Genomic DNA, 15607 nt, shown 5'->3' with positions numbered 1-15607 from the left:
CCTGCCCTTTGAATAAAGTTGCTGGTTCATCGAGTTTTACGGAATATAACGATACCTTTAAAACATGATGGTCAAGTAAAACATGAAGGCGTTCAGCCTTGAAATTCAGAGCTGAGACCACAAATTCTTGTTTTACAACAGCTAAATGCTGGGTACAGGCATTTAGCATGGAGCATCTGCCTAATGGGTTTGCATATCCTCGCATTGATGGGATGAGCCATAAGGCTCCTCTGGCTCTTGGAGGGGAAGGAGGTGGTCACAAGAACATTTCTCCACGTTAGTGAGGGAATGTCCATTCCCCCTGCAACTGCCAGGGTGCTAGGTACAAGTCAGTGCAGAAGACTAGGTCTGCAGTGGCTGCTGGCAGGAGGGGTTGGGCAGGTAGAACACAAAGTACAAAGCTGCAGTCCTACCAGAGTGCCGGAGTGCTGAGAAGCCCTGCTCATCCTCCCAGCCCCAGGTGGGCTCACTCTCATTGAGTACTGACTGGAAAGGAGGTGCTTCATTGTGCCAGGTCACATCTGAGCTGTTGAGGGGAAAGGGAGATGATCAGCCTTCTTCTGGGAGCCAGTGGAAAGCAGGGCCACTACCAGCCCATCTTCCAGACACAATGTGACTGCATGTCTTGATGATGGTAAATGCAAGAGGTAGTTTTGGAAGGTGAACAGTTGAGTGTTGTCAGAGAGGATCATGGATCCATTTTGGGTTTAAAATATGTTATAGGGATTTATATACCACGAATATCTTCAGTCTGGTAAAAAAAGCAACATGTCTGATTTGGAGAGTGGGGAATTATCAAAATGTGCTTTCTTCTATAAGTCAAAGCTTGACTCCAAGCCACAGTCAACATAAGCTGAGTTACAACAGCATGATTAAGCCTTTGGTCTCCTCTTACTCTGATGTCCCCGAGGCTTACATTTTGCTTGTAGAGAGGAAACAACTGTGAAGATTATGGAAAAGACCCAAAACATTAACACCAGCACTGAGAACAAAAATTCCCACATTGCTGGTGCTCTGCCATGGCGTGCCAGGTCCCCAAGGGAACCACAGCTTCAGCTCCACTCTATCCCCTCTTCTTGGCCATACCAAACCCCAAGTATTTTACATACTGGATACTTTTCAGCCTGCTTGCCATGTGCAAATAGAGCCTTGGCTGGAGCCGAGATCGCAGAGGTTTGGTGAGATGTGGCAGCCCCCCAGCTCACCTGCTGCTGTGGCAGTCCCCGGTGAGGGGGTCGCAGCTGCGGGCGCAGTCGCAGGGGCGGCAGCCGTAGGGACCAAAGCCCCAGTAGCCGGGGAGGCAGTGGTCACAGCGGGGCCCTGCCACCCCAGGCTTGCAGGGACAGTCGCCGGTGCTGGGGTCACAGAAGGTGCGGGGGCCCAGGGGGAGCACAGCCGATCCCACGGGGTGGCAGGAGCAAGCTGCAGGGGAGGAACACCGTGAGGAACACAGCATCTGTGAGGGCACGACCTCTGCATCACAAAGGCACAGGAAAAAAACCCTACCTCTCTGCCTAGGGACACCTCTGGGGTCTCTGGGCTTTTTTATCCCTCACTGGTACAAATCTGAGAAGAGTCTCCCTTTGGAATCTGTAGAATTTTAACTTTTGTGGGCTAGTTTTTAATTACTCAATCTACCCTGGTGTCGTGTTATGTTTTGCCAAACGGGCCTTCATTACTTTTCTTGCAGCATCTGGATTCTAATCTGGCCAAGTACCCAGGGATGTGCCTGCCTCGCTGTGATGTTTAAGCAGCTGCGGGTGCTTCATTGAAAAAAATGAATCAGAGCATAATTGCTTTTTAAAGTAATAACAACTGTCTTGCATCCAGGAGGTTAAAAAACCCCTCAGAACAGTCATTTTAATTAAAGTGAAGGCTGAGTGAAAAGTACCCCTATGTCTCTGATTTTTAAAACCATCAATTAAAAACATTAGAAAAAAAGAATGAGGAAACTGACAGCTCAGAGATGGGCTTTTGCATATTCTCCATGACACAGGTTTGCAGAGTGCATATCAGAAATGCCAGCTCCTCTCTTTTCTCCCTCACAGCCCCTTGCATCAGAACAATGCACTAGAAGTGTGCTGGGACATATTGGGTTCTCAGAAAGGATGCCCTAAAATAGGTGGTGTGAATTTTTCCTTACCTACTCCTTAGGGATTTGGGGGTTTTTTACATAAACATAATTTATATCTGTTAGAAGGCTGTTTCCCCCCAAAGATGTTAATGTTTTCAGAGAACAGAAATACAGTTATCAAAAGCATGAGCCAACCTGACCATGTGGCCAGGTGAGCAGGTGATGCTGTGGTCCACAGGACCAGTAACTGGGTGACTTGTTCTCTTCTCATCTCAGGGTTTGGCTCTCTGACCTGGACATGGTACAGTCAGCCTTATACATTATGGCAAAAAAATCCCTGCTGAAAGACCTTTGCCCAAAGCTTCATTTACATGAAATTGAATTTCCTGAAAAAATTATGTGTGTAGGGAATATTATCAGTAAATTCTAATACCAGTCTTTCTATTTTGCAACTGTGAAGGCAATAGAGCAGGAAAGCCACTACAGGCAAGACGTTTCTTTCTCTTAAAATACTTATTGCTGCATACGTACATTTAATTTTGCTCTGACATTTTTGTGGTTTCAGGAATCTGACATCTGAGTCAATCTGAGTATAGTTTCAAAATATTAAAGGATAGATTAATATTGGCAGTTAACTGGGAGACGATTATGATTCCAACATCTTTGCCAAAGTAATCCCCAAATTTTCCCCACCCTTTCCACTTGCAAACAAATATAATTATATAAAATTAAAAGATTAGAAAGCCTCTCCACAAACTGTGTAAGTAGCTGCAGGCAGTGAACTCTGGTACCTTTAATAGCATAGTTTTCAACAGCGTGCACTGAGACTTGCATACCTTTCTCCTGAAGTCTGTGAAGTGTTTTACACCTGATACATATAGCCAAATGCTCTCTTTTCCTACTAGATGAGAAGGGTCTTTCTGGCATTCCTCAGGCCCTTCAGGGAAAATATCAGGCACTTAAGGCCCTTCTATTCTCCTCCAGTTAATGAGATAAACCCACTGCTCAGCCAGAGATTTGGTCCTGTTTTGGTCAGGTTTCAGCTGAATTTTACATACAACCCCAGTGGGGCTGGAGCTTATGTTTCAGACAATTGTTTTACACACTTTTGTTTTTCTAATATAAAATTTAACATCAGTGGCAACACTACAGTGAAGCAAGAATATTAAATTTACAAAAGCTGTTACGAAAAAGAGCAGCAAACTCATAGGCAATTAAAAAGACAACTAAAAATGAGAATATAGTTGGCTATACTTTTTAATAAAAGCCACAGAGAGATGTGTTGTAAAGGCTGGTAATTTCTAACAGGCCTGCATACCCAGTTCCAGGGATCCCATCCTTCCTGGCTGCTCCTCAATGAGCCACCAAGGTGTCAATCCACTTTCCACTGGTGGCTGGCAAATTGATGCTTTTTGCTCTTGGATCTTGGGTGAAGGTTCAAGATGGCACTAAAGAGCATTAATCTGAATGGTCTGGCAGCCAAATTTTCAACACAGTAAACGTTTGTGATGGGTTTCAGTGGGAACTTGCTGAGCAATGCAGACATAAAGTGAAGCCCATCACTATGCACCAAGAACAGAAATGAGGCTGCCAGCTAACCTTTGGAAATGACAAGTATTTACCCTAAAAAACCTACAGCTGAAAAGCAAAATAAACTTGACAATTATAATAATCAATTTTATTGTCTGCAACTGTACTGTAGCTGAGGCTTAAAAACTCATGAGGATGGAAAGAAAAGGACTCATAGGTATGACGGGGGAAAGAGTCATCTGGTTGGTGTTTTAAACATCAGGACGTTTCATTTTATCAGGTACACGCCTACTCCTCAGCAAATTTTATATACACACTTTGCCTACAAGAATCTTTAAAGTATTCTTAAAGATTGTGGCTTAACAACTCCTTTATTTACTTTGACCTAGGTATTTTTAAATTTTCAATGGTTGAACAATAATGGTGTCTTGAGCCAGAAGCAAGCAGGCAATGCCTTGGCCTTCCCAAGAAAAATAATAGGGCTCTACGCACATCCCTTGTTATTGCAGATCATGGCATGGTCCTTGGAAATGTTCCAGGCATAGGCTGTAATTGATCTTATATAATTTAATTTAACAGTCATTAGTCATTTTCTACAACCCTACAGCTGCCATCTCCCCCTTGAGGTGTTGGGTCTCTGGGTGCACGGAGCATTCCTGGCAGCAGGAGACCAGAAATGAAGAGGTGAAGGGGTCTTAGGGAGGAATGTATTTGTGAGGGTTTGAAATGCCCAGAGAGAAATCATCTGGGAGTTTGTAGTAACAGGGTCTCTGAAAAGAAAGCATTCAGATAATCCCTATATTTATGGAATTCAGTTTGTGCTAGGAAAAGTTGTCTTGCTCAGATACTTGAGGGAGTATCATGCTCTGCAATTCATAAATGCAGAAAAAAAAAAAAAAAGAGTGATGAAGTGGATATACTTAATGCAGAAGGTAAATAAATGTAAACTTTTTCTCACTGTACTCAAGAGTATCTTACAGTTCTCGTTAAATATATGTTATCTTTGGCTTTTAAATACCAGAGTTCATGAACATCTAGTGGTCCATAAAGTCAGATTATTGCATTAAGGAGTAATGGAGGCACACTTTTTTTTTTTTTTTTTTTGAGTATGGAAAATGGAATGCCATGGGCCAGTGATTCAGAGATGAATGCAGAAAGCCAAGAGAAACAAGCACTGGCACATGCCAACAAAAATGCCCATTAATCATCTAATATCCACACCTTCTTCTGGCTCATAAAGGCAGGGAGAAACTTTTTAATCAAGAACCCTGGAATCTGGCTAACACATAGTTAATGATGTGATGTACTGCCTGACTTCATTATCAATGGTCTAACTTGCACACAGGCAATGCACAGGGTTGGCAGCCTTCCCTTCAAGCTGGGGCTGCTTTGAGGAATGTGTCCTGAGACCTCTTGTTTCCATCTGGCTTTGCAAGGATGGAGGCTCTGTGCTGGCCAGCCCAGGAGGTGCCATTTGACTTCCTCTTGGATCCTGCAAACAGCCACAGATTATGGACAAGGCATTCTGGCACAAACCTATAATGAGTTCCTCCACCCTCTCAACAGACTGAAATGAGGTGACAAAGGAAGATAGAGGCCACTTTTACTGCTTCCAAGGTGAAGGGTAGTGTTTTTAGGTGTCCAGAAAATCACACTCAACTCAGCGCCAAAGCTTCACTTTTCTTCAATGACCTCAGAAAAGTGCATCTTCTTCCCTGATGGGAGCTGGCATGTGAAGAATATCAGGAATTACAACCCTAGCAAAGGTACCAGAACCACAGTAAAATGATGTTTCAGAGGTTAAGGGTCCCATGCAGCATTTATTTCAGTCTTCTGTCCTGCATTACCTACCAGCAGTCAATTAATACTGTTCATTCCTTTTTTAATCAGCAAGGATGAATACATAGCCTCTGCTTTGGGTCTAAATGCAAGACTCAAACCTGTGTTTTTCTGAATGAGACTCCAAAACAAAAGTTCACTGCCTAAGTTCTGGCAATAATTAAGGAGGGAAAGTATCTGATGCTACAGAGGAGACTTAGAACTTTTGACGTATACAAGTAGATAATGAAACTTTTTAAAGTCATTAAATCCACTGTTTAAAAAAATATTGTGTATGTACTACAGCAGTGAAGTAATTATTTACACAGGCAATGGAGAATTCCATTTCCATAAAGAGAACTAGGGTTGTAAAACAGGCAGTTCAGCTGTTGCTGCCCCTCCTTACAATGAGTGAGAGGTGGAGAGGAGGAGGACCTCTGCAACAGACTGGTGGGGCTGCTGGGAATCTCATGAGGATAATATGCAGCAAGGGAGCAGGACAAAAGCAGCTGTTCCCCACCAGACCTCAATGAACAAACTGAAACCTCACACACCCTCCTAGCCTGGGGTGCAGCTCCTCATTGCAGGAGGGTTCCATCTTCCTTTACGTGCAAGTACCTCTCTTTGAGAGGTGAGAGGTGTGCTCAGTGTCTCCTCAAAAGACACAGGCAGGGTGTCAGTTGGATGTGCTCAGTGTCTCCTCAAAAGACACAGGCAGGGTGTCACTTGGATTTCTTTCTGTCACTTGTGAAGGTCCCCCTCATAGTAAGTGAGTCAGTGAGGAGAAATGTGTGGTGAAGCTGGTGGGCAGCTGTAGGCTCAGAGAGGAGGGCATGCCTGCACCTCATATTTAGCTGACCAGTATAATGTTCTCAGCATAATTTGGGGATTTGGAGTCCCCCATGGTGAGTCACCAGTGGTCCCTGGGGAGTGTAGCCTTTGGATTGCTTCTTTGCTTGGGAAAGATTTAATTTCACATGCTCTTGAATCATTGCTTTTAGTTTTGCCTCCTCAGTGTTCCACCTTCTGGAATATCACTTAACTGGTGTTCCTGTCTGTGCTTCCATACCCACCTGCTGCTGCTGCGAACACAAACAGGTGGATACTGCTATTTATTGGCTTCACCCCCGCTGGCTGAGGAACCTGATTCTGAGGTTGCAACAATCACCAAACAAGGAGAATGTGAAAACAAGACGCAGCTTTTCCTCTCCAAAAATAGCAATAGGAGAAAGTGAATGAATCATCTCTCTTCCCCTGCCCTCAGGCTAAAGGGATCCTTGGGACAGATTTGTCAACAGCATCTACAGACTTTCACCCTGCAAATATCACCACTGCTTTTTGCAAGTAATATCACAAAGAGGATTCAAAGAGCTCCCTGTCCTGCAATGAAGCAGGAAGATTGCTCCAAGGAGGGGCGAGAAGATCTCACCTTTCATTTGACACTTTCCCACTTGAGAAGCCCTTCACTAGTACAAGGTCACTGACTTACGTTTGCAGGCGTCTGGGGCAGAGAAGGGCTTCCTGAGGTCGCGGTAGAAGCCCAGCTTGCAGCGCTGGCAGTGCTGCCCCTCCGTGTTGTGCTGACAGTTGTCACAGACGCCGCCACTGCGATTGCCCGACGCCAGCCACGCATCCATGTCAAAATGACAAGTGTCGGCATGCCCATTGCACTTGCATGCTGAGGTGAAGCCAAGGGGAACAGAAAGACTCATTAAGGCAGTGAAAGATACTGATTTATAGAAAAAAGACACAAAACCATGTTTTGGAATGGGGACTTATGAACCTGTTATTAATTCGAATGCATGAAGTATCACTACATTTTCATCTACACTTCTCAGCCTCTGGAGATAACATTTAAGAAAATGTATTTTCTTTAACTCTTTATTTCCAATACAGGTTTTCCAGTACAAGAACAGCCACAGGTGGTCAGGCCAGAACAGAGAGACCCACATTCACTGGTCCTGCTGAGGAAGGATCCTTCCCTCCCAGCTTTAGAAATAAGTACTAACCTGTAAAACATCTGCCATGAGGGTGCTGTCAGGACACTCCCTGCAGCTGATGGAGGAAAAAGGCAGGTGGAGGAGTGGTGTGTGAGAGAGGACAAGAATTCCCCTTACCCTGTGCTGGGCATGGAGGAAGTCTGCATGCCCACACGATCGAAGTCAGGGGTCAAGTGACATCTATTCCAATCCCTGCTCATGAAATGCTGTTGGTGTAAGTAGGAATTCACTGTCATTCACTCAGGGATCATCCATTCTGCAGTGAGCATGACCATAGCCCACATAGGCAGGCTGATGGTAGTTTATGTATGGATAGCATTGTAGCCTAAGCAGGACGGCACTCAGCAAGCCTGCAAACCTTCCTGAGTGGTGTGGTTAGTCCTCAGCACCCTTCTGGCTATACTGCTCCTCTTACTGAAGCAGATGGCTCCATGACCTCTGCATTCCCTTGCTTCCAGCACTCACCCTAAGCATTCTCCTTGGCACTGCAGGACTAGTGTTCAAACCTCCAGAGCCCATGGCTCCTTCCACCCTCAGTGCCCAGGGGTGAGCAGAGCCCACATCCAGCAGCAGATGTCACACCTCCTGCAAATGTGTTTGTCAGTGGTGTCCACAGAGAGGACAAGTGTGTCTCCTTGTCACCTCCAAGGTACCCTGGCAGGCTGCAGTCTGCCCACAGCAGCAGACCTTATCCCTAGGAGATGCACTTGGGTCCCAAAGAAAGGTGAAACCAACAGACATTATGGTCTCGTGAGGATTTCCAAGTGAGGGGCTGTGCAAACAGGGCTGTCCTTGCCACACAAACATGTGGTGGATGCTGGGCAGGGACACTTCACTCACTGAGCTGCTTGGAAAGCACCTCCCCACCACCTCAGGATGTGCTGCCTCTTGGACACACAGGAGAAAGGCACGCATGGAGGAAGCATTTCACTGTGGCAGAGGATCTGGAGACACTGTTCCTGAGTGACTACTTACACTGACACTCTTTGGGGGCTCCGGTTTTGCCGTCGGCAGCCTGCCAGGGCTGGTCGTTGTACAGTGGGGCGCAGTGCTGGCAGTGGGGCCCGGCCGTGTTGTGCTTGCACATGCATTCCCCATGCACCTAGGAGAGGAAAGAGAGCAAGGATCACCCACAGCAAAGGCCAGAGCCTCCAGGGCACAAGCAATGGCCACAAACAGGAAATAGCATGCCAGCTACATGCTATTGCATTGAGTAGAAGGAGGAATATAGCATGATGCCCAGTTCAGCCAAGGGTAAATATCCTGTAGTTACACTAGTTACACTTTCAGTTAGGTTAGTATGTGTAGATCTGCATGTCATGGTATTCATGATATTATATAATCATACCTTTTTTTAAAATTTTTTTTTTTGAGATCTGAAAGGGTCTTTAGCAGTTTCCAGATGCTGCATAAATTTCCAGGAGACTTTAAAAAAATGCCAGGATTCAAAGCATTCTTGGGAAACACTGTAAAGTCTTTCTCTTTTTCTCTCTCATAAACATGAATATACCTTTGCAGTACTGCAGGAATAGCACCTACAATCTCAGCACCCAGCTCTGTGTTCCCAGCTATCTCCAGCAAAAATAAGTATGAGAGAAAAGAAAATAAACCCCCTGAAACATAAATATCTACTCATCCTAGTAGATGAGTAGATATTCTGTGGGGCAGAATTTTTGCCCCACAAAGGAAGAATCAAGGATAGCACAAGGCCCATGACTGACTATACTCGGACATGTTCATGACAGATAATTTAATAGCTAAACAGCCCAGTGTAAGGGCGTAATTAGAGATGAAAAGCCAGCACAGCACACTTGGTGCCAGCTGCCCTGTCAGTCACTGGCATTACTCACCCTGTTGGCAAATGCAACGAAAACAGGATGTAGCCAGAGGGTAGTGCCTGGATGCAACAAGATCAAGCTCTGCAGCAGCATGGCTCTGATGGCAAGATTGAAGGCCCTGCCCTTTTCTCATGGAGCATCGCAGGTAGCTACCTACTGTGGCTATTTTGATATGTGCCTGCACTTGCAGCTTTGCTCTGCTCCACATTTTGCTTTTAAATACATGGTTCAGCTTCTCCTGCAGCTTATGATCGAGCTGGGGGCCTCAGTCTGTCCTGCCAGCGTGGCCCCGTGCTCATGCCACAGGTTGGCCATAAAACCAACAGAGCTGCACCAGCTGCCAGCTGCTTTTGGCATTGAAAGGAGCACAGGGGGTTGGGGTGCCTGGTGATCCAGCCTGGAGCTGGGGCATGGCTTTAACTGCTACTGGAAAATGCTGCCTTCCACACAGTTTAACTTGTGGTTTTACAAGTGTGCTGTTCCTAATTGCATGACTTGCCGCCGAGGCTGCCACAAAAAGGTTCCTGTGAAAAGCCTGAACAGTAAACAAAAGAGAAGAGGACCTTGAACATGTTGTAAACAGCTGCTGCTTGTTACCTAAGTGCACACACACACACACCACACACACTCCTGGCTAATGATAACTTTTTGATTTATTCATTTGTAATGAACAGATTTCAGCTGCTATCTCACAGGAGTCAAATGTAACCAGTACAGATAAAATTTCAAAACTGACCTGGAAAGTCCTTCCAAGACTTTCAAGCAGAAATGAAAATAGCAAGATCTTTCAAAAACTTCTTGAATTCATTCCTGCCCTATTAAAATGTCAGATCATAAAAAATGCAGAACAGCAACTGGGCTTTGTAAGCAATGGATAGGTACAGATGGGAGTCAGAATGCACAAGCATCTAAGCTAAAGTGAAAATACTAAGCTAACATTGTTTTCAGTGCTCTCTAGCCTCATCACAGGTATTAGTTGGTCTCACTGCAGATACTACTTGGTCTGGCTTACTGTATTGATATAAGATTAAATGTGTGCTAATATTTAAAAAGAAATAGAAGTAAATATAGAAAAGAAACATCAAATTTGCAGAAGGTATATTTAGTTCTCAAAGTGTGTCATGTATTTTCATATTTTCATTTTTGCTACCACCAATAAAATGTTCTTCAAACTCTCAGATACCTCCCTTTCCTAAATTACCACTTGTCAATAAATTTCTGTCTCTCATATTTTTTAGGCAAGGTCCACACACAAACCAATGTTACAGAATCTCTTCACATACATTTAAAAGCATACACACCTGCATGGAATCAGAAGATGACTAAAACCGTACTGGTCATCTTCTGGTGGTTTTGTTGGTGTCCTAACTCTTTGATGCCAGTTTTGGTAGGAGTTTCTTACAAGCCCTTTGGCCATTGAATGGTTAGGGCTAGACATGTTGTACTAGCCTGAACCCCATCTGTGGCCAGAGACATCCTCCAGAAATCTTTCCTCGCAGACTGTGCCAGCTAGTAAGGGTAGAGGGACCCACCAGAGCCAGGACACACATGATCAGGAAGGGAAGGTGACCAGAAGGAGTCAGAGAATGCCATGGTCAAAAACAGGGGGTCCTTTGGGGCTTTTGCAATCATGATGCCAAAGTGAGAAGGGTATCGGAGAAGAATTGCAAAGAGAAATTTTGTCAGACACGGGGACACTGGGGATTACTGTGGGGATGCGTGCTCCCCCTTTCTGTGCCCACAGCCTGTAGCCTCACCCTCCAAATTCAGTTTGCTCCTTGCCAAAGCCACACAAGGCATCAGTGGAGACCCAATCAATCATCCAGAGGCCAGCATTAATAATCCAAAAACTCATCTGAAACTCAGCAGCACCTCAGAAACTGGGAAAGATAGGACAAGAAGGGTTGCAGGTATGATTGACTGGCAAGAAATACTGGAGATGTAAAACTTGTGAGTGAAATAGAAATGAAGGCCAGCTTTGAGATGTGATCATGGCAGGCAGGAAGATGGTGATCAGCTGGAGATAGGTTGAGGGATAGAAAACAAAAGGACCTAAGGGTGTAGCCCCTCTCCACCCTGCCAAGGTATCAGGGAAAAAGTAGATAAGAAAAGTAATTTTTAGAGTTTAGAATATAGGATGATACAGTAATATAGTAGTTCTCATAGGCTGCATGCAAAGTTTGTAGGTTTTGTATCTCGTGCCGGTTGGTCACTGTAAATTAGAATATTCAACACAAAAGGAGATATCATGTATTGTAATAAGGTCCTCGCTTTCTCTTTTACCTGCCCCAGCTCTCTTAGCCCTCTTAGCTCTTTTACCTCCCTTACCCCCGCTAGCTCCCTTAACTCCTACCCCCTCTCTTTCTTCCTCTCTCTTTGGGGCTTCCCTTCAGTCGAGGCTGGTGGCTGAAGGCAAAGCCCTTTTTACCCACAACCCTTGCAATAAAACCACGTGTTTCTAGAATATCTCAGGTCTGCAGAGTTCCCTCTCCCTGCTGTCCATGGATGCCCCTACAAGAAAATCTCAAAGAATTAAGCATCCCAAGACACCAGCAGAGAGAGCAAAGCAAAATGCCCCACCAAGGAGCATTTGTGGCTCCAAAGAGCAAGAGCTTGGGCTTTCTGAAAGCCCAAGTACTTTATAATAGAGCATGCTGCATTGCTGGAATAAAGAAAAGTGGGTGAAAATAAAATAGAATAGGATGGTATCCCAAGAATCTCCTGTGCCACCATTAATTTGGCATGGAGAGCTAATAAGTAAACCATTGAACAGCTGTGCACAACATATTAATATTAATCTGTATGTGAGCTCTAAGGAAAGAGATTGTATATAATTAAAATCAGTTGCAGCAACGGAAGGCTTGTGGTCTCTCATGCTGTGGCAAGGAGAGCTGCAAAAGAGCCAAGTTGAAGATGATGCAAATCAAGCCAGCTAGTGTTCATCTAGATAGACTCAGAGCCAGAGTACAGCATGACACTCCTGGTATCGATTGCTTGCAAAGGTGCCATGCACCTGGGTGAAAGGAAACAAATGGCCTGGATGAAAAGCTTTAAAAATAACAGAATAGCATGATTCTGACATCTGTGTAAAGGCAAGCACAGGACCAGCACAGAGGTCCTGTAGGCTTGGGCTCCCATCTTACCCAGTGGATGCTGTCCTGTCCTGGCCAGGAGGAACATGTTCCCCATTCTTATCATTCTTATCATAACTGCTTTGCAGTTTCATTTCCTCAGGGTTTATCACAACCAGCCTCCATCAGCTGCTCCCTCCCAAAGACAGATCCCACCGTGGATCCCACATGCCCTCTGCTCACCTGGGCAGGGCCTTGCATGGCTGTTACCCTTTGCAAACCTGTGTGCCCCTGCTCGCTGCAGGCCTGGGGACTCAGAATCTCAGTGGGATTCATGTTTGCATGAACACCTGCAGAGACGTGGGATGCAATGGCCTGGTTGACCCCACTTCTGTATCAGAAGCAGCTACCTAGACTTCAGTCTTTGGGAGTAAGCTTTGGATAAGGCAGCAGGTTTCCTAGTTCCAATGGTGCTGTGCCTTTACAGCATGACTACTTAAATAGACTGAGAAAACTTTGCCTCTCCAGGGTCCCCTCAGGTCTCGTGGTGGCCCCAATCCCTCTCAGCCAGGCAGAGTGTGGGGTGCAGACCCACTAACGAAGAAGCTGAACAGCTAAATGGGCAGTAAAAAAACCCGAGGGAGCAGAGAGAAACAGAGTCTTTAGCAGCTTGCTTCTCAGTGCAACCATTTGGTTAGTACCTTCTTTTCCATGTTCCTTTTTCACAGAGGTTTAATGAAAAATCAGACCTAGGTGATTCAAAAACCTTGCCTCAGGCTGAGGTATTTGTTCTCTTAGAATAGCAGCATTACAATGACTACCACCCAAAACAGCTCTGATTTAAAATGTTTCTCCAACCCAGCTTTATCCCACTGAAGAAAATATCTTCTTTCTTTTCATAATTCCAGCATGATGGCAAATATTTTTATGCATTGGAAACAACAAGAAAGGTGGATACTAGCAAGCTCTTTCTTACAGCCCATAGGTGGAAATGTATTTTTTTTAGTTATAAAGAAATACTGTGAGAGCTAGAAATATGGGAAAGATAGGACAAGAAGGGGTAATACAAGGAAAAGTGGCAGCAGGTGAAAAACAGCCAACAGACTGTCTACACTGGACAAAATTAATGTCTGTAAGAGCTGTAGGAGGGCCACTTACAGGACTGGTCTGCCATGCAAATACCCTGTCATGCCACGGAGCAGCTGGGAGATGGGGCTGAGAAACCAGCCCAGCAGCTCTGCTGGGACACAAGGTAGTCTGGGGAAATGACGTACCTGGCCTTCAGGATTTCTCCAGCATCTCAGCACTTTTCTGAAGGCAGAATGGGATCCCTGTGCATTGACAGGGGAAAGAGCACATATTTTCTTCGCTTTTCATTCACCTCAACTTATAGTTAGTTGTAAGGCGTACCCATTAGGGTCATTGTGGAGCATCACTAAGTACACAAACACAATTCCCAGTATGTCTCACTCCTTTAAGCATTCACACGGCTCCTGACTCATTTAAGCAGCAAGGCCTTCTTACAACATTTTTCATTTTGTCATGGGGTCTTTATATCCCAGTTCACTTTCACACTGTTCCCCTTCTTAGCTTGACAGCCCTGTCACAATGTCAGTCATTAGAAGGCACAATGCAAACAGTGTTACAAAAGTTGCCTTCTGTAAGATAAACGAGCCACTGATTTCTCTATACAAAGACAGTTGCTAGGGCATGCTTCCTTCCAGAGCCTTTTGTTGCCAAATTATAACCTTCCAGCGCTTCCTTTCACACCACAAATACATGGGCCTTTTTCTTTAGCTGAATCCTATAAAATCCTTTTCCCCATATTTATCATGTTCCAAAATGTTAGACAGTGATAAAGAATGCTGCACTGGGGGAAAAATGCTTTCAGTCACCTGTTATGAATTGATTTTTATTGTAAGAACTCACCCACTATATGGAGTTCAACACAAATGCACTCTAAAAGAAAATCGATGTCCCAAAGATCTGATAGCATAAACAGTCTAAATAGCTGGGAGGGGCAAAAGCTTTTAATAGAATTTCCTTTTTGGAACTGCTAAAACTGTATTCTTTTCTCTTTCTCGCTCTTTTTTCTTTTCTTTTCTTTTCTTTTCTTTTCTTTTCTTTTCTTTTTTTTTTTTTTTTTTTTTTTTTTTTTAACTTTCATGGAACTTTCATGGAAAACAGGCATGATACTAACCTGTGGGAAAATGGCAGCATTCACACTGAGTCTCTAACCATATAACCATAGCTTTTGAACTGTGTTGTGCTCAAACTGCTGTGCCAGTTTTAGAACCAATGCCTACTGGCGGCTGTCAGCACATGGGGAGGGGAGGTATTCTTTTTCCAAAGCACCAGACAACCAAATTTATGCATGAGAAAATCCTCATATCCTATCTCGTTCTTGTGAAAGAATACAAAGCTTGTTGTCCAGGGTGTGGGGGCTGTGTGGTGGGTTTTTTTTAATTCCTTGTACAATAGGCTTCTGTCAGTGTTGCTCTGGAAGACCTTGAACATCTTTTGATGTCAGTAGCATGATAACAATTTATAACAGCCACTGGGTTGGCCACATGGGAAGCAGGGATGAATATTCACCCTGCCTAACTACACAGAAGTGCTTTAGCCAAGTCCACCCAGGATTCCAACCTTAGTTACTACGGAAGAAGCCTGGAGATATCAACTGGCTACCTTGCAGGAATCCACATTCAGAGAGGGCCAAGGAGTCTCTGAGATGGATGAACTCCAGTTCTCACCTTGAGACCGAAATGCACAGCCCAGGTGAGGTATCTCTGGGTTTGCTCTCCCCACTTTGGAATCCTAAATTGCAAGATCCTACTTATCTCCATGCTTGCATGATGCTTGCCTCTCCGCCTGCATGCCACTTGCCATAGCTGCAAGCAGGCCATGGGGATGCTTTAGCTGGAAGAGGCCAAGCATGCAGTGCAATGGCTCCATGTGCAGAGGTACTGGCAAAGAGTGAGAAGCTCCTCTGCCACAGATCAGAGGGAAAAACAGTTTTCTCATGGGCACTGAAGATCAGGAGCGATCTCCTATATTGTATGAATTCATTTGTTTGCTCATATTTGTGGTTTGCCATGTAATGCAGCTCACAAAGTGATCAACTGCTTAGCATGGTATGGTAGGAGGCCTGTTTGTACATGTGTATCTTTTCCTGGGTATGCCCTGGGCTGTTGCTGACGAGATTTGAATAGTGACCCTTTCAATAAACCAGGACAATTTGGGAGAAGTAGGAAAGAGAGAAAGTATATCTGTATC

The 15607-nt window shown here is 44.7% G+C and overlaps 1 protein-coding gene across 1 annotated transcript in view; it reads right to left on the bottom strand.

The window, feature by feature from the left end:
* NTN4 (netrin 4) overlaps positions 1–15607 on the bottom strand; it is a gene marked incomplete at its 5' end in the record, with an annotated part of 44343 nt that overhangs the window by 8001 nt on the left and 20735 nt on the right. The window contains 4 exons of the mRNA XM_083859055.1: positions 414–526; positions 1206–1422; positions 6912–7100; positions 8398–8524. Coding sequence (XP_083715181.1) covers positions 414–526; positions 1206–1422; positions 6912–7100; positions 8398–8524 — 646 coding nt within the window. The remainder of the gene's footprint in view (positions 1–413; positions 527–1205; positions 1423–6911; positions 7101–8397; positions 8525–15607) is intronic.

Source organism: Zosterops lateralis (assembly GCF_965231275.1).
Source record: "Zosterops lateralis genome assembly, chromosome: 4".
In the NCBI taxonomy this organism is placed as follows: domain Eukaryota; kingdom Metazoa; phylum Chordata; class Aves; order Passeriformes; family Zosteropidae; genus Zosterops; species Zosterops lateralis.
This window is presented reverse-complemented; position numbering and strand designations above follow the sequence as displayed.